General features: G+C 42.1%; 2 protein-coding genes across 5 annotated transcripts in view; one reads left to right on the forward strand and one right to left on the reverse strand.

Moving 5' to 3' along the window:
* Positions 1 to 21,866, reverse strand: part of Atg16 (Autophagy-related 16) — a 397,790-nt gene that overhangs the window by 200,913 nt on the left and 175,011 nt on the right. The window contains exon 9 of one of the 3 annotated variants that reach the window (XM_034328182.2): positions 13,871 to 20,199. The exons of the other annotated variants lie outside the window; for them this stretch is intronic. Within the exon in view, the coding sequence (XP_034184073.1) occupies positions 19,852 to 20,199 (348 nt within the window). The 3' untranslated portion in view covers positions 13,871 to 19,851. Of the gene's footprint in view, positions 1 to 13,870; positions 20,200 to 21,866 lie in introns of those variants that run through there. 3 annotated transcript variants of the gene reach the window in all.
* Positions 1 to 21,866, forward strand: part of neo (ZP and PAN domain-containing protein neyo) — a 192,235-nt gene that overhangs the window by 138,188 nt on the left and 32,181 nt on the right. For both annotated transcript variants that reach the window (XM_034328169.2, XM_034328168.2), the window contains one exon: positions 1,389 to 1,590. In XM_034328169.2, the coding sequence (XP_034184060.1) occupies positions 1,389 to 1,590 (202 nt within the window). The remainder of the gene's footprint in view (positions 1 to 1,388; positions 1,591 to 21,866) is intronic.

Genomic DNA, 21,866 nt, shown 5'->3' on the forward strand with positions numbered 1-21,866 from the left:
CTTTTATATCAGCACAATTGTACTGATATTTCTAAAAATCTATTGTGTTTTATAATAATAAAATATACAGATAATGGGCTAGATTTTAATTTTATTTCAAATAAAAATGATTTATGACGGATGACATAGAAATAGTGAAGTTTACCGCTCGGATGGCGGACCATGAAGAGAGCTCTAATTTTAATACAGTTTTCTATTTCACCGAAGTGTTTACGATTGGTGGATTCGGTATTAACTGGTAACGCGGTAGCATTACAACGAGTAAAGTGGTAGCTGATCTTCTGCATATAGATCCCCGGAAGTGACCGGTTGATTACTGTAATGCGCTTACCCCCCAGGTCGTAACGAGCAACATCTTCCTACGGAACGACGTTGCACGAATGATTCGACACCACAGATCCCCGGAGAAGGAAGAAAAGCCGGTGTTGGTTGGTCGTTATGGTCGCGGGCACCGCTCATTAAAATTAGCTACAGTCATTAAGCCCGCGGAGCGTCGGCTGAGGCCAGGTAATTGAATACCTTTAGCGCCTGCTTGGAAAATCGATGTTCCGTGTTCCGTTGAACCTGTTACCTCGTTACCTGTCCCCCTCCTGCGTGTGACCTGAAACTTTTCAACGAATCACGTTCGAAAACGTCCCTCGACGTCCTCCTTTCACGAGCTTAAGCCCTGGCGAGATTAATTATGATCTCGTGAAGGGTGACGACTCGACAGGCGACACCCGAGCGCGGAGAAATTATTCCGCCACTTAACGCGACCCCTCTCGACCCACCGATCGACAGCCAAAGAATAACGAGCTGCCTGCCTCGAGATACTTTCCCTCGCTTGCGAGAATAACAGGCATTGATCAGCGTCAATTCGGAATTGGAAAGTTGAATTTGAATGTTGCCGAGCAACGGGGGGGTGCGCGAACTTTCCGAGAAAAATCGGTTCGAAGTCTTACTCCGGAGAACATTAGTGGCACGTGGTAATTGAAATCCAAGTGTGCCTCTCCAATTGATATATTTGTACTTTCATTTTTTTCTTTCTTTTTCTTTCTTTTTCTTTCTTTCCCTACGAACGATCTGATAGGACATTAATTTCTAACCAGCAAGCTAATCTTGTATTTCCACAAATCAAAGTCCGCCAGGATTTATGTTATCCACTGCACATCGAACGTCTCGTTCCACCGTTAAATATAGCAGTAGCTTTATCACTGTCAAGGTTGATCCCAGCTATTACACCGGGCGCATATTTGTACCGCTTTCTATAAATCCTACGCTTCTCTTTCTCCTCGTTTTTCAAACGGTTGATGAACACTTTTGCGCCTTCGACAAATAACAATGGGATTAAGATGAATCGATCAGATTTTATTGCTCTTATCAGGTCGTAAAATATTTCTTTGTTTCAGGTGCTCTATCGCAATCCCAATTTCCAGTGTTCACGATCTACGCCCAGAAAAGTTGCCTGGCCGTGAAACCATGCGAACGAGCCTGGTGTATCGACAGAGTGCAGGGACACCGTCTTCAGGGCCACACACGAAGAACCATGAACGCATCATCGCGACAGCACTGCCTCGAGCTCTGTTTAGGGGAGAGAGATTTCCTGTGCCGGTGAGTAGAAAAAAGACACAGCTATGCATTCGTTCGCGCGGATATCGCGAATTCTATTCGTGGAAACGATCGTTTCCGGCGACCTGGCTTTTCGTCATGGCCACGATATCCGCATACTAGGACCGAGACCGTGCCGTGATTCGTCGCGAATCGACGCACACACCGTGCCCTTACTCGTCCTAGTCTATCGTCGAGCGTAGCTGTTCGAGAATCGAAGGCACCTCGACACGCTCCAATGCGTTTTCCAGTTATTGGATTCCTCGATCGGGGGAGGACGTTACATCACGCTCCTACAGACTCTAGAGTGTTTCTTGGTCATGAAGCGGCCGTTCCCGACGTTTCATGCGAGCTCGAACACCGGCGGGACGAGTTATCCTGGTGGAAAACTTGCAGAGAAATAGCTACGGACCACCCAGATTTCTCGTGTCTGTCATTTCGCCGAACGGCTATTTACGAGACACTTTTCCAATATCGATGCCGGTGCTTCTGTTTGATTCTGTTACCACCGGTGACGGATATTTACGGTGTTGAACGGTGACAATTAGTGATTAACAGTTGGGTCGTAACGCGAATCCACCAGATGTGGAATAAAATTCTTTTAACCGCTCTTGAATCAACTATTCAAGTATTCAATTATTTAACAATAAATAAAAAATTAGGAAAAATTGAGTTTTAAAATTTTTTCAATACGCATGCATTTGGCTGTTGGATAAACAGGTCACATTATGCATTGATATTCTGGCAATGTCATAAAGGTACCGATTAATAATACAATTTAGTAGCATTAGTAATTACATGTAAATATTGGTGTGTTACATCAATCAATTAATCAATTCCTAAATTAATGAAGGAATTAATTACATATGCATGTAGTCAAATAATACGAAACAAAAGATTATGATTCATGATCCATGGATATGAATAATAATAATCGTACATATTATTACAAACCATGAAATCGAAAAATTCAAGAATCAGTAGCTATTGAAATTATTGATGAATTTTTTAATTATTTATCGATCCACCGCCGTCGTTACCTCGACGAAAGGGTTTAAGTAATTTTTCTCGTGTTTTTCGCGTCACTTGTTCAACCTCGAGCAATGTTTTTCATCGCCGTTGCTTTGCGTCCGCTTGAAAGCATCGGAGGAACGCTTTGATCGTGGTCAGACTAATTATGCCCGCGTCACTGCACCCTCCTTGCTATGGGATGAAAAGAAAAGAAGAGAAAAAAAGGGGGACATAGTATTACACGTTAACACCGCAATTATATCGCACCTCACGCAAGGATCTTGTTGAAACATTTTGAAGATTACTGTAACTGATATTCCTTTTTGGATTATAATTAAAACGATTAGCATTATTTGACGCGAGATTAGTCTTCCGCGATCATCGACGCAGACAGGTGTGTAAGTTGAAACCAGTCAGGTGAAGGCTTTAATAATCTTGTTGCTCATATCGTGTAATAACTAGGTGCAATAACGCCTATTAAACTGATCCTATTATGCTTGTCTATGAAAAATAGAACGTATAACAAGCGTATCGGATGAACGTATGATTGAATAAAAATTTATAATTTGTAGGAGAGAATCTGCATTCCTTCAGGAATTTTTCTTCACCTGCTAGCTGCTCAATCATATTTTTCTCTTCCCTGATGAATTATGGGATGGGATCCTTACACTATTACCGTATTAATTATTTTGAAAATTATAATAGTTATAACTTAACAGTTACTGGTCCACTTTGTAAATTTAGAAAATACAAAATAAATTTAAATTGTTTCACACAGCTTTTTTGAAACCAATTGCCAGTTTTTCGGTATTAATAAAGATTTTCAGAATTTTAGTCTCGAATTTAATTAAACGACGATGTGGGTCGAATTTATTCGTTTTGCGTGTACGGTTATTCGCTTTGTAGAGGACGTTGTTCATTTATTCGTTTCAATGATTTTCCATGAAACATACAAAGTGGTGGGTTATTTTGGCGAAATATTTTTAACGAGCTCGAGTGGTTTCGAAGTTAGCCAGGTACGTTGGGGAAAGGGAATGAACGAAGGCAGGAGGAATAATACACAAAGAGAATATTCTGACGCTTCAATTACACGTCAAGAGTCCATTTTGCTAAGCGGATTTTTGTGCATGCCAAGAAAGAATAAGTTTTCTTTGAAAATTTTTTTGTAGCAAAACAACCGCATCTTTGATTCCCTTTGTCCAGCGGTTCGTCTCTTGCTCGTGTGAATATTTAAATGCAAATGGACGGAATACAAGAAATTCTTAGTTTTTTGAGTCATTTTGAAGATTTGCATCAAATGGAAATGCTATTGAAGCTTTGTGCAGAAATAAAGATAGATTTATTTTGTTTCATAGAATGCTCTTTCAAATCAATGGTAATTTTAATTCTTAATTCTAGAAATCAATTAATTTTTTGAAATCAAATTGAATGTCTTAATAACCAATCAAATTTAATCGAACCTCATCAAACATATAATGAAATTAAACCTCCCATTTTCTATCTAAAACTGACAAATTTTCATACCAATTAGATTCATAACAATTCTATTATCTTGCAACATAAAAATTTTTCTATCAAACAGTTCACAACATAATGAATCTAATAAATTGTTAGGAAACAATTATTTCGTGTATCCCGTTCGAAACTCAACCCAAAACCCATCGAGCTTCCCGGCCAGTTCAGAACCCTCAAAGTATGTAAAACCGTCATCATATTTCTTGCAAGGAAGCGTCCTGGGAGCAACCGTGAAACAAGAACGCCCGTTGGAAAAAAAAAATTGTCAGACGATTACCAGGATCGTCGTAGCAAATTCCCCGCCGGGTATAAAGTATTCTGCATCACGACGTTCAAACGAGCCGGTATAAATTCCCCGGTAGCCGGTATGCGGCTGGCAGTTCGCGTATAAAGGTTAATTAATAAATAACCGTGTCATAACCGTGTTATAATCGTGGCAGGCAACAACGAACAGGTCGGCTGTAAACGAGCCGCGACAGCGGACCACTGAACGTATCATAGGATCATCGTTGATACCCTCCCACTTTAAAAGTTTTATTTTATTAGAAATATGCAAAAGTTTCCATTGTTTCAAAGCAATTTTCTGTATAACGGTTGCATTTAGGACTTTCATTAGTCTTCGTGACGTTTTGAATTTGGGGTTGATCTAAAATCAGGGTAAATTCTAGTAAAATATTATATAGCAATTAGACGTACCATACTATTCGATAGAACTACAATTATTAGCAATATACTGGAATTTTTGCAAATTGTAGTGTCCAGCATAGTAGTCTTCTCCAAGAAAAATTAAAAATTAAATTAATTTTTCTGAATTAATCCTGATATTAATATCTTCAAAATGAGAATTTAAAGAACATTCATAAATATTTAAATAACTTCCCTTGGTACCCTCTTCCTATATCGCCGTATTCCTCAGAGATGTCTACCATGCCCCGCACTGTACACTCCGATTGAGTTGCATCTTCCGTAATATTTCCAACGACACATAACTCCTTCTGCGTATCCTTAATACATTGATCCGATAATTAGCGGGCTCCGTTGGTACAAGACAGATATCTTAGGCGAAGGAATTTCAATCCATTAGCCGTGTGAAATATCGCGGTCTGTTAGGCACGCGGAAGGGCAACGGGGGGCAAGTGAACCGTAGCTCCTTCCGATTTCGATAGAAAGCGGTGCTGGAACGCGCATTTATGCGATATCACGGGGACGCGTGAAGCTTCGCATTCGTGAGCTCGCGGAGCGTGCACGTGCACACCTTGAGGAAGCATCTAAGCGAAAGGTAAGGTCTCTGCCAGCTGGCCGCTCGCGACGACCCGAAGCGAAGGCAGGGTCGAGAGGTCCTTGGCCAGGCGGAACCGTATCAAAAGTGGCATAGCTGTGTGTTCGTGTCCGGGAAACCGTGGAAAGGGGAGCAAGGATTTGATCTCCGCAAGAACGAATGAAGTTCCGGATTGAGGACTCGTACGTGGCTCGCGGTATTCCACCCTCCTCTTTCTACCATCGACTTTGATCAATCCTCTATAACATTTCGCTCGTTATTTTCTCTTCCCTTTCATTCGGTCCCACTGATAGAGGCGAGGCGGAGAATCGTAAAATTGTAATTTCATACTTTCCTGCTTGGTTCCTGGCATCTTGTATTCTTCTGAGCAAATATTGAAAAGTTGCTTTTGAAATTATTATCTATGTAATAGCAATATCGTTTAAAATAATGTTTTTCCATTATTTTCTTTTAATTATTCAGGCAAGCATAATTTGCGGTGACGATCACCACCGGTGACCCCCACATCATTCAACATGTTAATTCATTCCTATAAAAATTTACATAAATTTCCACAATAATAACACAGAGATAACTCTCGGAAAATAGTCACCACAATATTCAATTCTCCACCAGTCATTTGGCCAAAGAGCCATCAGAATGAACTCGCGGTATCATGAGAAGCTGCAGATGAGTCAGGTAGTGTAAAGTTTCTAGTTGAAAACGCGGAAGAGATAATGAGGATGAACAGAACGTCTCTATTAAAACAGCAAAGACCTTTGGTCGTGGAAGAGGCCCTTGGCAAGGACTGTTGCGTATAATCGAGAGGAGCCAGTAGAACGGCGTTATTGCGCAACGCGATACGTGCGTGTGAGGATGAAGTGGGTCGTCTTAGGGCTCTGCTCGGCCTCACGGTTGCCAGAGTGGAAGCCGCGGTTTCTAAGGATCCCCGGTGTAGATCGCATTAACATTCCATGGGAACGGTATTTCCTCGCTACAATCGGCTGATTAGGCGTCCGTGGTTCTGACTAGCCTTGCGTCCCGTCCCGGCTTCCACCGCGTGATTACCTCGATTTCAAACAGACCCACGGATGTGCCACATTTTGCAGTGCCAGCGAAACCCCGGCTGCTGCAACTTCACTCGTTGAGATCGAAAGGTTCCCTGACGTTACACCGGTTACACCGTGTACCGTATGAACGTCATTCGACTTAACGAAGAAATGGGAAACGCTTCAGGGTCTCTCGGTCGAAGTAAATGTGTCCATCGTTTAAGGATTAGTATATAATTTCTGGTGGTTGGATATTATTTTTGAGAATTGGTTAATTTTTGCTAATCTGCTAATTAAGTCAGCATATAGAGGAGTATTAATGTAGGGAAATTGAAATTAGAAGGCTGGGAAATTTACAGAATATTCCTAAGTAGTAATGACATTAAGAAAATTGTACAGCATCGATCATGGGAGGGTTTCCCAGGGAAAATGGTGATATCCTCCACTCCCATCCTACCCCATAAGTGGCCGAGCGAAGGACGACGATGGAAGGGAGAATGCCTTATATAAAAGTTTGCGTGGGAAAATTTGAATCTATATTTACTTGTTATGTTTTTAGTAATTAAAAATCATGTTATTCTGTTTCGAAATTATTTTTAATTAATATCATTAAAATTACGATAATGAGAATTCCTGCTTCCCTTATATCGCCATTTTCCCCAGGGAAGTTTCTAATTAGAGGAATTAAAAAATGTTTTAATGATATGGATCATTTAAATACCATGAAAAAATATAGAAATATAATTAAATTAGGAATCATGAGTATGAATAATAAGGATTAGTGTCCGAAAAGTACATATTGGAAATTTATGTAATAAATCATGGGAACACAATGTTACTATTATTTTCGTATTTAACACAGTAATATGATTATCGAAGATAATAAAGGAAATGAATGCGATGTCGGCTTAATTAGTAGCCTAATTAATGAGGATTTTATTATACCACGGTAAAGAGATACAAGCAGAGTACAAAATGGGGAAACAGAGGGTCCGGAAGCATAAAGAACTGCTTTTAGCTTTCATTAAATCTAACCGGAATGTGGTATAAACGTTATTAAAGCATCGTCTGGATATAAAACAAGGTGCATTTAATTAATGTGATTGTACAATGGAAAATTACGATCATATGTAATGAAAAAGTAGTTAATATTAAATGATGAAATTTTTAACTACAATTTTTGCACCTTTTCAAAATTGATGTACTGAAACCGCTATATTACGTTTAAAAAATCCACTTGCAAATCCAATTAAATTATCCACTTGTAAATGAGTTGATCCTATTATTAATTAAATTTTTTTAATGGAAAATTCAGAATAAAAATATCTGAAATCCGTCGTTCTGACGTGTTCATCCTAAGCGTTAACTATTCGATCTTCCCGTAAGATCAGCAGCAAACCCTCGAACCGGAAATATATATCCAAAGGTGGGCAAACAACGCAACGAAGCGTGGAACTCTGCGAAAAGCTAGATTCAACACGATTCTACTCTCTCGAAACGTGGACGATTTGTTACCGGCGAAGATCGGTTGAATGCCGGCGCGTTTCGTTCTCGAGTGTTTGAGCCGCGATGAAAGGTGGAAAAAGACAGTGCGGAATCGGTAAAAGAGAAAGCAAGAGAAATAGAAAGGAGAGCAGGTTGCCGTTGTTGGGGACGGTTTACGATCGTCGAGACCGGTCGAAGCGATCGATCAAACGCGAATCGGCCGCTGGAGGATCGTTGCGAACGTTTCAGGCCTGCCCGTAGGGCCCAGCCACAAGAGGGTTCGGTTATTACTGGCGACGCGCCGTATCGGCGTTCCTTGTTACCGGGTAATGAGTTTATTGTTTAAGAATCACGCCGCAGTTACATGTGCTGCAATCAATTACAATAATGTAATATAATCGTAGCAAGGTCCCGCGGCGCGCAGCCGTATAATGAGGTCCCTTCTCTAATGAGAGTATCGCTCGCGGGTCGAGTTAAGCCCCGTTTCTAGGCGCATTCACCTATCGTGAACCCTGTCCAAGTGTGGCTCTCAGCTGAATCGCGAATATACTTTTATTAGGCCATTTTTGGAAAAATCATTGGAATCAATGATTTGTAAAAATTGTTTGTAATTAATTTTTTTCCAATTAAAAATGAATTCACATAAATTTCTCTTTCTCGTTTCGCGTCCAGCATGCTAATACAGGTTTTAAAATAGCCGTTCTTAAAGGGTTAAATCCGCTTCATCCAGAAAGAAAGTTAGTCGACGGCGTTGCTCCGTATATCAATGTCAAGGAAAGTTGAATTCAGTTTCAGTCGCGACGCGACGAGATAAAAAGTTGGAAGTTCGTTGCCGTCCGAAAATTTCGGGGTAGATACAGCTGACAAGGGGAGAACGCTCGTATAAGAAGCCATCAAGTCGTGGCACGGAAGAATTTCACAGGGAAATTCGGTGGAAGAAGATTTAATTATCCTCGAAAATCCAATGTAGACACTATCGCTGTTACATTTTTTGAGTTTTACGACGTTGTACATTAAAAACGTCAATTTATTCTAGGAAAAATGATAGAGGCGGGGTATATCTGAATGTTATCTATGTCGAGTATTTAATTTAATACTTATTTCAAAGACTATCCCTCGAGTTGACATTACACATTACCAAGGCTCCCCGAATTTCTCGAGCGAGCAAACCCTCGGATTTTCACCTAAAATGCGCATAATTGCATAAAAGTGTTCCACCGAGGAAATTCCTCTTTTAAAACAAAGCAGTGTCGAGTACGCTGCCGAGTGAATGAATTGAAGTAACCGGCGCTTTTATTCCGGAACGTTAACGTCAGTGAGACCTTCATCAGGGTGACACGAATTGACCTTTCACAAGAAGAGAGCTACAGGAACCGTTTCGTTTTATGCGAAAGAAAAAAAAAAAAAGAAGAACAACGATTCGTTCTATGTATTCGGTTATGGCATATTCAGGAAGAAGGACGCCAGCGAATTATGCGAGACGGTCGGAACGGCGTTTCCGGTGTGCAGCTCGTGAACGCTTGGAAATTCACGCTACATCGCTGGAGCAGCGATGGACGCGAGGTACAGGGGTTCCGGTAAAATTTGCTGGAAAGGAAGCGAATGCTCGATAGAGGAAAAACTTCGCTGCACGTCAGGAGCATAGAAATATTCGTGGAAATTTTTTGTTCTCAGAATGCGATTCTCACTGATGTTGGTCGGTAGAGGGTGGTGGTAACTTACCATTGAATTATTTATTGCAAATGTCGTATTCTTATGTTTCGGTAAATTGAACATTTCGTGAAAACTACTACTTGTTGAAAAATAGAAACATCCTGTTTTATTATTCATTATAAATATCAGACTGCAGCTGTTTATTTATTTATGAGAGATAGAATTCAATTCTTTAATAAAATAATATTTTTTCAGTAACTTTCTACTAGAAAATTTTTACATATATATCTGCATTATTAAAATAATATAAGATTAAATGTAGTCAAAATTATTTTCCATCATTGTAGGTGGAAAATAAGTTTCACTAGAGGTTAATAGTCTTCTGGTTCGGTTGATTGTTTGGCGAAATACGGGTTCGACACATTAAGCAGTAACAGCACGTCCCCGATGACAGTTATCGTGCTTTAGTTGGACTACAATTTCCTGCTCGCCCAACTAAAATGGGTCACTCTTCTCGCGTACGCTTCCCGTGCACTTACCATTAAGAACGGCGCCCCTCGTAACAGCTCCAATTATAAGTGCGAAATTCATTGTTCGAGGGAAAACGGCCAACCGGGTTCGGTAGCCGATCCCTCGTGTTCTAACGTTTGAACGACTGCCAACTTGGGCGAGATACCTCTTTTGCTAGAGCGGAACCGGGTGAAACTACTCGGAGGCGCCAACAATCCCGGAGTCAAGGGGCTCCCTTGAGAAATCTTGTGTGTGGATATGTGGCGAAAAGGGGGAGAAAGAAAAGAGCTTTGCCCGGCAAGCGGGGAGGATTAAAAAAGTATGAAAGGGAAGTGCACCGCGAATGAAAGAGCCTCCCTTGGAAATACACAGGGTCCATTGATGGATCACAGACTAATTTATCTTTGTTAATGACAAACGAATAGGCGAGTCAGTATTGTAATTAAGCCTTTAATAAAGGGGTCAAGGAAGATTCTTTAGAAAGTTTTGAAATAATTTATGAAAAATATTATAAACACTTTATCATTTAAAATATATCCAGATTTATGTTCTTACGATTTGATCTTGATCCATTAAAATATTACGGTCGGCGAAATATAAAGGGTTGCCATTAGCGGTGAAGTAACTCAGTTGAACATAAAACCGAGGGAATTAAAACGTTAATCGTTCAGCATGATACCGTGATAGTGACAGGCTGCGATTGGGAGCTGAAATTACGGCTGATAATCGTTGAAGTGTCCTACAAAGTGTACTTGACGAGTCCGCGAGCCGAAGTAGCTTTCAAACAAACGGAATTATACATGCCACGATAAGCTTTGTACGCAAATAGCATTATCGACAAATTACTGAGATTACCGTCTCTTTGTGCCCGGGAATTAATCGGAGTATCGCGCTCTTGCAAATGTTCAACATTGCAATTACCAATCAGAATCAATGGATTATTTTTTAATAGGATCAAACACAAACAAAACGTTGTCACCCTAATTGAATAATAAATTTATTTTATTGTTTCCATTGTCGCCGTTGTTCACTATTTCTAGATGCATATTTAAAAAATAAATCATTTGTTATTAAATATGGAAAACTCGTATGTTTTGAAAGAAAGAAAATTTTTATTTTATAGAAAAAAATGGCCCAATTTTATGTCATAAAATTGCACTAAGTTTTACCATGTTACATAGCAGCGGATGAGCAAGTAGATAATGGTAACAAGTGATCAGACAGTTTCACGGGCTGCTTCCTCATCCACGTCACTTTTTCTTTCGTGATCGCTGGTATAGCTGCGTGACCGGACGCCGCAGATAGCTGTCGATTGAAAACAAAGTCGTGAACTCGGCCGACCGATCCGAAAGGCAATTCCTTTCTTAAAACGAGAGCATCCGGTCTCGGTGTATCAGCAATTCGAATCGAACTATTCCGTCTAGGGCCGCGCAAAATGAAAGGGTCGAGGTCGATCTAACAGCAGTAGGGAAGTCGATGGATGAAAAAGAATGTTTGATCGGTGGCTCGTGTGTGGATAGAGAGTCGAAGAAAGATGAGGAAACGGCATTTCTACGTGGCGTGCAATGAGCAATTATCGCTGGCCAGCTGGGTTAGATACTCGTGGTCTACCATTTTCTCTGCCTGCTTCGTAGATATGCTCGTGTACTATCTTCTTATTCTTCAACACTTTGACTGCCACACTATATTTGTCGAAAGCACTATAAGATAGGCATTTGATATTAGATACATTTTCTTTGTAATTTTGAAGATGGTTACTATTATTTTCATTTTCTAAATTTTGCACTGTTCCTTTAAAAATTATTATTCTAATAGTAATTATCACAAATATAAGATTCAATAGTAACTTTATTACTGATTAACTATTTACTATGTCAAAGTATTACACGTATTTCTTATAATCAACACACTGATTGACAAATACTAATTATCTCGTGACATGCAAGCATCATTTGATATTCTATTAACCAAAGTATTACTAAATCAAATTATAATGTTGACACGAATCCATTTCAAGAGTCAGCAGGATCTTATTGCTTTAATAAAATGCATAGAAATTCTGCTCACTGGTCTTTCATCTTAAAACTTGAATGCCTAATTTTAGTCAAAGGTTAATAAATCCATCCTTCAGAGTAATTAAAAAAAAAGCCTTCAAAATATTGCACGTACCCATTGCCGGGCTTGTAATACGCTCGATCTCGAGGAAGATTTGTTACACGGCAGGTGTCCCAACATTTTTCTCCCCCCTGCTGAAAAATCGTAGAAACGAGCCAGGCGTCTTCGAAAAATCGAAATAAAAAGGATTCCCAGTAAACTGACACGGTAATAACCGAGCGGCGGCGATGTAACTGGCGAAGAAAAACGAAAAGGGGACGGATTATCACAAAGTACTTAACCTGTCCGTGAATTTAATGAGTTAAGGATAACCCGGGGAGACGCGTGCACGCGTAGCAATTTGATCGGCGGAACTGACGTTTTAATTGCGGCCTCCAGGTAGCCTGGTCCGCGACGGGGATGAAGAATAAAAGGCGTATATTGAAAGAGGGAGCTCGATGAATCAGAAACACAGCAATTACTCGAACGGATATAATAACCAGACCGTGGGACGTGCGCGAAACGGATGGACATTCTGTGGCCAAAGAATGATAAAGCAAGGCGAGATGTAATGGAACCTGGAATTAATTAAAAACCTCGATCGGTTCGACGCGTCCAGATGGACCTAGTTATTGATCTGTAAATTAAAGCTTCGTTATTAACGACGGGACACGCCGTATGAATAACAAGCCGAGGAAAATTGATTAACCGAATGGTCGGTGCTGAATAGAGATGGAACAAGGGTATAAAATAGATAAGGAAGACCACCTATCGCGTGGGTGGCGCACCTACTCGTTTCGAGAGAAAGTTTTAACGCCGACGAGCACAAAACGATCGATCATCCGGTAAAGTTGTTCAATTTCTTCCGATAAGTTGCAGCGTGTATGCGAGGGCTGCCACAGCCCAGGTGTACATAACGATTTATGTCGGAATTGTGTCGATCGACGCTTGCTCCGCGCGAAAATCCACCGCGCGAACAATATCACACGACAAGCAAACCGACCGCTCCACGGTTATTAATCGTTAAGTATAGCGAATGCCCTGACAATTGCATTCCTTCGAAGAAAGCCCGGTTTTGTAGATTGAAAATTGTTTTGAATCCTTAGAAAGAATTAAAAAATTTTGATTCAATTATGAGCTAAGTATGCAAAATATATTGGAGCTCTCTCCGTGGTCCGCGCCGTTCGAGGGTTAATTTACTTAACGTTGAACGACGACAATCGATGTTCATTAATAAAATTCTCTTAGCTGAAACATTAAGGCAGCAAGTTTCGAGTGAAAATCCCGAAAGGAAGAACAATTTCAGGAGTTTCTCTGCTTTATACATCAAGCACATTCCATTAATCATGATATTATCTCTGAGTAACCCGAAGAAGTTCTATTCTCGTTTCCTTTCACTGTTGCCCGTCTCTAGCCTCCTCTTTTGCCTCGCGATCTATCTTAGCTTCCTCTTCGATCCATCGCCGCCAGACACACAATTCTCTGTTTCGTTCGATGGCTATTACGGCGAAACCGCAGGCGTATCTTTCTTACTGACGGGCTACACAGCTGGGCTGCTGTAAAAGTTACGCGTACAACGCGGCAGGAAAACTGAAAGGGTTTGTGTTCTGCTTTTGTGCTCTCCAAGGAAAGCTTCCCGAGGCTATTGCACGTATCGCGTATGTCGTTTCCAACAGGCTCGTTAAGACGAACGTCATGATTACTTCAGTTTTGTTTTTTTTTTTTTTCTTTAATTTAGAAACTTTTGACAACGAACAATTTTTTCGACAAAAGTTTTCTGATTGATTTAAGGAACGATAGGTAACATTCTTCTCCGACCTGTAATCAACGCGTCGAGGATAAGATAGTAACTCTACTATTTCAAGCGAAGAATCAATGTTGCGCCGTTCTTCAAGCCTGACAGGCAACAAAACGCCACCAGGTAGATCAATTTTAAAACGCCCTCGCGTTAGCCGAACCTTTTTTTTCTACCCTCGATCGACACCCTGCGAGCATGTAAACGAAGCTGAACGTTGATCGAGCTGAAAGAGCAAGCTGAACGGAGGACAAGCAGACAGTTCTCGCGAGGTTGGATAATCGCCCGGACGTTGCGATCCGGTATTACTCGGCCCCTGGGGTTAAATTGCGATCAAGGGCTTAGCGGTGATTCCGAAGGCCGATGGAAGTACGTGACTGATTTCTGCGATTTATTCGCGCGTACATACACACACAGACACACAGACAGACAGCCAGGATCCACCTCTGGATATAATCGATTCTATTCGTTGTCGAACGTGTGCTGCGTTGAACGGCGTGCACTTGGCCATTTAGAAAGGCTACCTCGATGGCCAGCCTGATTTTCAAGCTGAACCGAGCGTGTTCGCACACCGGGGTTGGAATTCTCGCGTGACTGATATCGACCGGTTCAAACGGCATATCTGTGGTGCGTAATTGAAGCTGGGATTAACTTTACTAGCCCTCGATCGAGAGCAGGTTTTATAGCAAGGGACCTGGTATTAGGTTGTAGGGTCATCTTCGCTAGGCAGTTAACAAAAGAGGGATGAAGATCGTCCGAACATTTGTCGCCATAAAAATGGGCAATTCCTATTTGTCAGATGTAAAAAAATAACTCATGATAGGTAATGGATAAAGGTCAGGACCCATCACAATTCATCATCAGTCATCCGTGTTAATAAATCATCCGAGAGGGGTCAGAGATGCAGGTCGAGGGTTTGCTTTTTCCACGAATTCCAGAGTGGGGATGGCATATCGTGAAATGGCTACACGTGAAATGGCTCACGAAATCACGGCATTGCGGTACAAAGGCCGGAAACGGTTATTCGAGTTTCATGAAACCGAATGCTTCATTAAAAGGATACCGATACGTTTCACCGAAGGGCGATCTCATCCTTAGGATAGGTACTTAAGGCCACGCACGAAATTAACGGCACTGGTCGTTCGCATAATCCAGCCGGCGAGTAACGGCTCCTGCTCGCGTTGCAATTAGCTCGCAGGAAATACACGGGCAAACGAATATTCGGAGCGAGAGGGAACCGCTGGTGAAAGAGAGACCCGGATAGCTTACACCCTCGACAACGACACCGTTACTCGACGCCATTGTAGGCTACCTACTACACGACATGTCGCACCGAATCGTACACGCGCAATCAGGCTCCGTTGGTTTACCATTTTGCACGAATCTCGATAAATACACCCGGTACCAATTCAGCCTGAGGATCGATAATGGAAAGGCAATAAAGACTGCCAGTGAACGGATTGTGGATAAAAAGGATGACCAATCGGTGGGTCTAGAAACTAGCTGTGTGTTAAGTACAGTGCCGAGCATGGTAGGATTCTCTAGGGGAAAAGGGGATTTACTTCAATATGCCTAGGAATACATCATCTATTTTATCAATTACTAAACAAATCAAATCTATTTTAAATGAACCTAGCTATATTTTATATACAGAACAGGGCATGGTAGATTCCCTAGAGGAAAATGCAATGCAGTGGGAGGAGACTTAAATATGCCTAAGAGTATCTAACCGAAGTCTATCATCTACTCCACCAATTACATACCAAACGAATCAACATCCCCTGAAATGACTACCAAACCAAATACCTATTCGTTCTATGTAAACTAAGCATAATGCCTAGTAATTTTCGAGTGTTTCTTCTAAGTAAGGCCAGCAGAACCGCCAGTGTACATTGCCTCTAACCAGGTCTCGGTTACGTCGAGGCAAGTGGTAATTTGTGGTACGATCATAACAGTGCCATTACCTTGATCATCCTAGCGTACTCGCGACAGAGCACTGAGATCTAAGTACAGTTTGCCAGTCCTCCAGTTAGCTGTCCCACTTTCAGAACGTGTTCCTCGTATATCTCGTTAGACAACCACCCACGTGGTCCGAAATAACCCATCCCAGTGTTGGTAGTAGCCGCGACTGTGCCTGGTACGACGGTGAAGCAAGTAACAACGGGATGAAGAGGGAGGGATAGGGGAGAGGATCGGCTAGGTAAATGGATGGATAGGTAGACAAGGAAGGAAACAGAGAGAAGCCATCGTGGTAAGCGATGAGCACACGCCTGTCGGATCCGACATAGCCGCTGAGAACAAGGTGGCACTGGGGGATACAGCCGGTCTCTCGATCGCAGTCGGCCGATAGCTGCCGCATGACAAGCCCAAGGGGTGTACGTAAACGGGTGAATCTACCTAGCCAGCCTCTCCACTCTGGCGCGATGCAAGAAGCTCCTTGTCTATTCTGTTCCTCTGGCCCCCTCTCTTACCGTAGGTCGGTCTCTTGACTGGGTATGGTCGATAGCCTACATTCCAACCTCGCCTCTGTGATACCTGCTACCATTTCGATAATTGTGTACGCAATGTCGTGGTATGGATAGAATGACGACCCTGCTGTCTCTGGACTCCGGGGAGCAGGGCATTCGAAGCGGGCTACCAAACTACCAACACAGGAACATCGCATCGACTGGACGTGGAAGACGATACCGTTCGGACGGTGGCTAACCACGAAGAAGGGAAACGAGAAGAATGCTACGTCGTAAATACGTCGTTGGTACGATACAGGGAATCCTTTTCGTCCTACTGACTACTCTTACTTTCTCCCGCCGTGTTCGTTTACCGGCAATCGAAGACGCGCCGCTGAATCTCGCGGGCCGATCGACGAAACACAAATCCAGGCAAGAGGTTGCTTCGAAAAGGTGGAATCGAACATATGTCAGCTGACAGAGGGGGAAAAATACTGCGTCCAGGGAATTGAAACAAAGACGAACGGGTATGTTTACATCGGTACAGGTGAAATTTGAATTCTACTTTCGATCTATCGTAGAACAGCCGCTGAAAGTCAGAAATGAAATTTTCGAGTTGGGACCAGGATTTATGAAATCCCTGGTAGAACACAGACTCGACGAAGAAATAAATCAAAGCGTACCATCCAGTAAGAATTCATGAGAAACATCATCTTTAATATAGCAGTTCAAAGGGACTCGTCTTGTGTTGTCTTCAAGATATACGTTTGAGAAACCTTTCCACAATGCGATGTAGGGGAGCGAGGAAAGATGAACTGACCGTTCCAGTTGTTTGTTTGTCGTTTCTGCGGACGTGGCACATTTACATGTCAATTCGTACGAGCAACAAGAATTAATATCCTACAGTACGAATGGAAAACAGTTTTGTAGAGTCACATTTGATCTACCATTTATTATTCGCAAACTCTTCAAGGGTTAAAAGCGTTGGTAATAAACCGCGGACCTCTGAGAAAGCCTTAACGTAAGATCCTCCAAGTCTTCGAATGATATTTCCAAGTTGTCCCGGTTTCGCGATACGATCGAGCGCGGCGCGGGTGAGAAAGGGCTGCTTCCTCTGTTCGTTTTCGCGGTGCACTTCCGGCCAGTTCTACGTATGAGTAACAAGAATTAATATCCAGCAGAGCGTAAGAGAGCATTCACTTTTGCCTTGTCTACCATCGAATCGTCCCACAATAAATTCTTCTCCCTTTATTCCCCGGTCTGGCGACACGGTGCACGCCTGTGTGCGTGCCTCCATCCCCCGACGACATTAAAGGAAATTTGTAATGAAACGTACAAGACATAATGGCGAAGGAGGCCGGCCGGGGTAAGCGAACGGGGCGATTTATCACGAACGCGATGTGATCGGGACTCGCCTCTAGCGCTTGGACGTTAATAACGCTGGCTGCGAATCACCAGTTCTATCCACCGCCACCTCCTCCTTTCTCCGCCGTGTCTACCCCGATGCATACCTAATAAAGCAGCACCGCCGCATCCTCGACGTTGCATCGACATCGCCTTTTCCGTACAACCGGATAAAAAGGCGTAACAGCCGCAAAGACGACAGCGACGCGACGCGACGCTGACGGTGGCGGGAACTCGATTCGCCCCGGGACGCAATGATAAACACCGGGGTGCTAAGGGCGCCGCGATAGGTGTTGAATAATTTTTCTTCTTTTATCGCGTGGAAAAAAAGTAAATATGAAAATAATAATTATTTTTCAGATTATTATTCAAAATAGAATTGAGGAAGCTTGAAAGCTGATGCTCCTAAATAGGAGAAGAACCGAGGCGCGGTTTAAAACCCCGAAACGTTCGAATGAATCGAAAGACTCGGCTTCTACTTTCTTCATTATATCCAAGCATCCTCTTGTGTTTCGGTATTACGAGAGAGAGTGGAGGCTAGGTTCGAAGGGGGAACGCGAATTAATTAGAGGCCGTGCAGTGACGACTGTAGGGATGAGAAGCGAAGGAAGAAAGCAACGAGCGCGAAGGCAAAACCGATGAAAATCGCTGCTTTACGCGGATCATAAAAGTTACAAGAGGGTAGAAAACGCGTTGCGAACCAGCCTTTTTCTCCCTCTCCCTCGAGTCTCACCGCGCCCCTTTCCGCGCACGGTACGTTCAAGTGGTAATACCAGGGAGGTCAGAGAGAAACGGGGAGAACGAGCAGCGTTGGGAACAGTTTGCCAACTCGTTGAATGAGACTCGAACTCGATAGTGGCTACCTCGACTAGTTCTAACCTGGTTGACTGGTTGGCTGATTCGCCAGCACGTTTCGGTTCTTTGCCCGCTCGATTCGCGTTCTCTTCCCTTGTTTTTGCGCTTTTGCATCAAACGTCTATCCCGCGGCCGGCTACGATGTGCATCTATTTTCTTCCTCTTCGTTTCGTTGCGACGGAGATGGGAAGAGAACGAGCAGACCGAACAAGAAATAAAACGCGAGCAGGCTGAAAGAAAAGAGGAAGCCCGAAGGTGAACGTCGAAGCCAGCAGTGGGTACAGCAATCACGGATTGTTACACATACCGGTGTCTCGTTCAGCAACCTCGAAAACCCATTCTCTTCGTCTCATCTTCTAGCCAGCTCAGCCGTACCGAAGCTATCTAGCTGGCAGGATACATCCGTCCGTACGGTTCCGGACCCTCTACCATCGCTAACTCGATCGCTGTACACGTAGTTCGTTGCACGACGCTAGGAATACCGAGCACGAACCTTAACCGTACGTACCCGGCCGCGTTTCTCACCCCTTAAACGTTCCACCGAACGAGGAAAAATTGGTCCTGCTACGATGCAAGCTTCGGCTAGTTCTATGTACGACCCTGCCTTTCGAATTGATCGTAAGGCTGGGTCGTTCGAAGAAGACAACGACCACCAAGACCACGGTCAACGATCATGGTCCCGTGCTCTTCCGGAACGGTGGACGATTAGGGCGCCTCACGTGGAAATGTGGCCGCATTTTCTGCTGACCACAGGGGGATGCACGGATCCGGTTTAACAGCACCGTTCTCTCCTCAAGTACGTGTTTATGTAGATGAACTTTTCTTCGATGTTTTTCAAATGTAGTTGCATAGATGTTTTTTAAGATTATTCGAATTTTTTATGAAATATTATGTAAAATTAGAGGAATTACCCGAAGCATTTGAATACTCGGATAATAACACAGGTAAAATATACCAGAATTATTTTCATTGTCCCAGGTGTCTCTCGGGGAATCAGATTTCCGGATATGAAATTAAAGAAATTAACAAAGAATACACAAAAATGAAAAATTCTAAGTTTCTAAAAAATATAAAAACATCCCTTGTTTTAGAAGAAATTTTCTCAATCTCAGAAACAGTTCTCAAATAAAATTGAAAAAATTAATAAAAACCCAAATAAAAAAGTGTGCCACTAATGGTTGTTAACATTTAATACATAAGCATGTCTACTTTCACGACCATAAGAGAAGTCGACGAAAAGCCGGAGGATATTATCGTCGTGCTTCTGTCTACGAAGTCGAGGGTCGTTTTTAACAGGCATCCCAGAGACGGGAAAAATAATAGTGTCGTATTTGTGCAGCAAGTGTCAGAGCGGAGCTTTAGCATGCAAAGCTGACAGATGGCTCGACGTTTCGAGCTTATGTCGCAAGATGGAAACGAATACATCGGGATACGTCTCGAATACGTCTCCATATAAACTAACACACATACCATCCGAAGCGGACTGACTTCTTCGACAATCTGAAACCGTCGATCCTCCATTCTCGTGCGACTTACCTGCAACAAAGAAAAACGATTACACGGCTAAGCAAAGGGAAACTATAAAATTAATGAGTTTCGTGCACGAAACGCGTTTAACAAGCAATCTTATTGCTCGCATAATTATATAGAATTTTTTCTCCAGCAAATTTCGTGTGCCAAAAAATCGATGCTATCGAGGTGAATCGATTAAACGGTCTCGCAGGGGGGGTGTGGTTTCGATCCTAATTATTCGAAATAGCTGATTCCTCCGCGGACCACTTATCCTGAACCCTGGAATTAAGTTTAATTCGCGGCTTCTCCACGGGTTAGATAACGGATTTCGATGAGAATAATGAAGAACAGCCTAAGGGTTCCATTCAATTTCACGCGTTATTAAAAATCGCTTAACTACAGTGTCTGGTGAAAGATGATATCAGAATTTAGTTTATAATTTATTGCTTATCAAATTTCTTATACAGAGGGTTACAGAGGAGTAATCAATTTCATTTGTCAAGGGACCATTCGCGACTGCTGTTGCATTTCGACAAAAGGGGATGCATTTGTATGCATCCAGCGTCATTCCGTTCATTCGAATTTCATTCTTGTTGGTTTAAGAAGACTCCGCGTCGTTTCATTTGGCGAACTGTACAATTGACTTCGTTAGACGTTCGTTCGACTTCGTTGTTTTTAATTGCTTTGCGAATCAACAATTATTTGTTCGTTTCAACGGAGAACGAACTTTTGAAAGTTTCCTTTATTTCGTCTAAGAAAAGATGGAATCGATCTAAACGGGTTGAAATGAAATATTGTTGGTTTTATTATGCAATTTAAAATTTGGAAAATTAAATTGATTTGATGACAAAGCTTCAAACTCGGGATTGCAATGTTAGATAATTTTTTAAATTAAAAAATCATTTTTCAATGCTTCCTCAATTTTTATATAATAATTCCAAATGTAAAATAATTTGAAAAGCAACAGAAAACCATAAATTATACTCGAATATTTGAAGGAAACGCTTAACGATGGAAACAGACACGACAGACAGAGCAATCTCCATGAGAAAGAAAAATCCCTCGATTTTAGTTGGTTTCCGGTTGAAGCGCGTTAGGTGTGAAAGTTGTCGGCGAAGGCAACGGTCGACGAAAATTTTTCCCCCGAGGGACATTGGAGCGGAGCGACCAAGCGTATTCCTTTTACAAAGCCGAGGGAATACGGAAATTACGTATTCACAGGGCGCTCATTATCGAAGATATTCCGAAAATTTCGTGACTTCTGCATACAAACCAGAAGACAATGGCCGGATAGCGGGGTGAAGTTTCGTAAACTGCTCCCACGTGTATAGACATCAGGGTGAATAAAGCTGAAGAGACGGTTCGCCTCTCTGTAACTTTCGAAAAAGTATATATCAAACCTGCTGCAACCGCTTTATCATCATTTCCTGGACATCAAAGACGACACTTTTGACACTGCACTTAGACGAGCTCTCCCTACGTGACTATTATGCAATCTTCTGGATCCTACGGGTGATAATTACGAAAATCACGGTGATCATAGTAGGAAAGGTTTTTATAAATACTGAGGGAAGGTCTATAAATTTAATTTTTCAAAATAACTTATACTTAGATCCGACTATCTATTATCTGTCATTATTTATCACAGCTTGCCATCTATGAGGAAATTGTTACGTCTCTTTATATTAAAA

The sequence above is a fragment of the Osmia lignaria genome, chromosome 1, assembly GCF_051020975.1.
Source record: "Osmia lignaria lignaria isolate PbOS001 chromosome 1, iyOsmLign1, whole genome shotgun sequence".
Classification (NCBI taxonomy): Eukaryota; Metazoa; Arthropoda; class Insecta; order Hymenoptera; family Megachilidae; genus Osmia; species Osmia lignaria.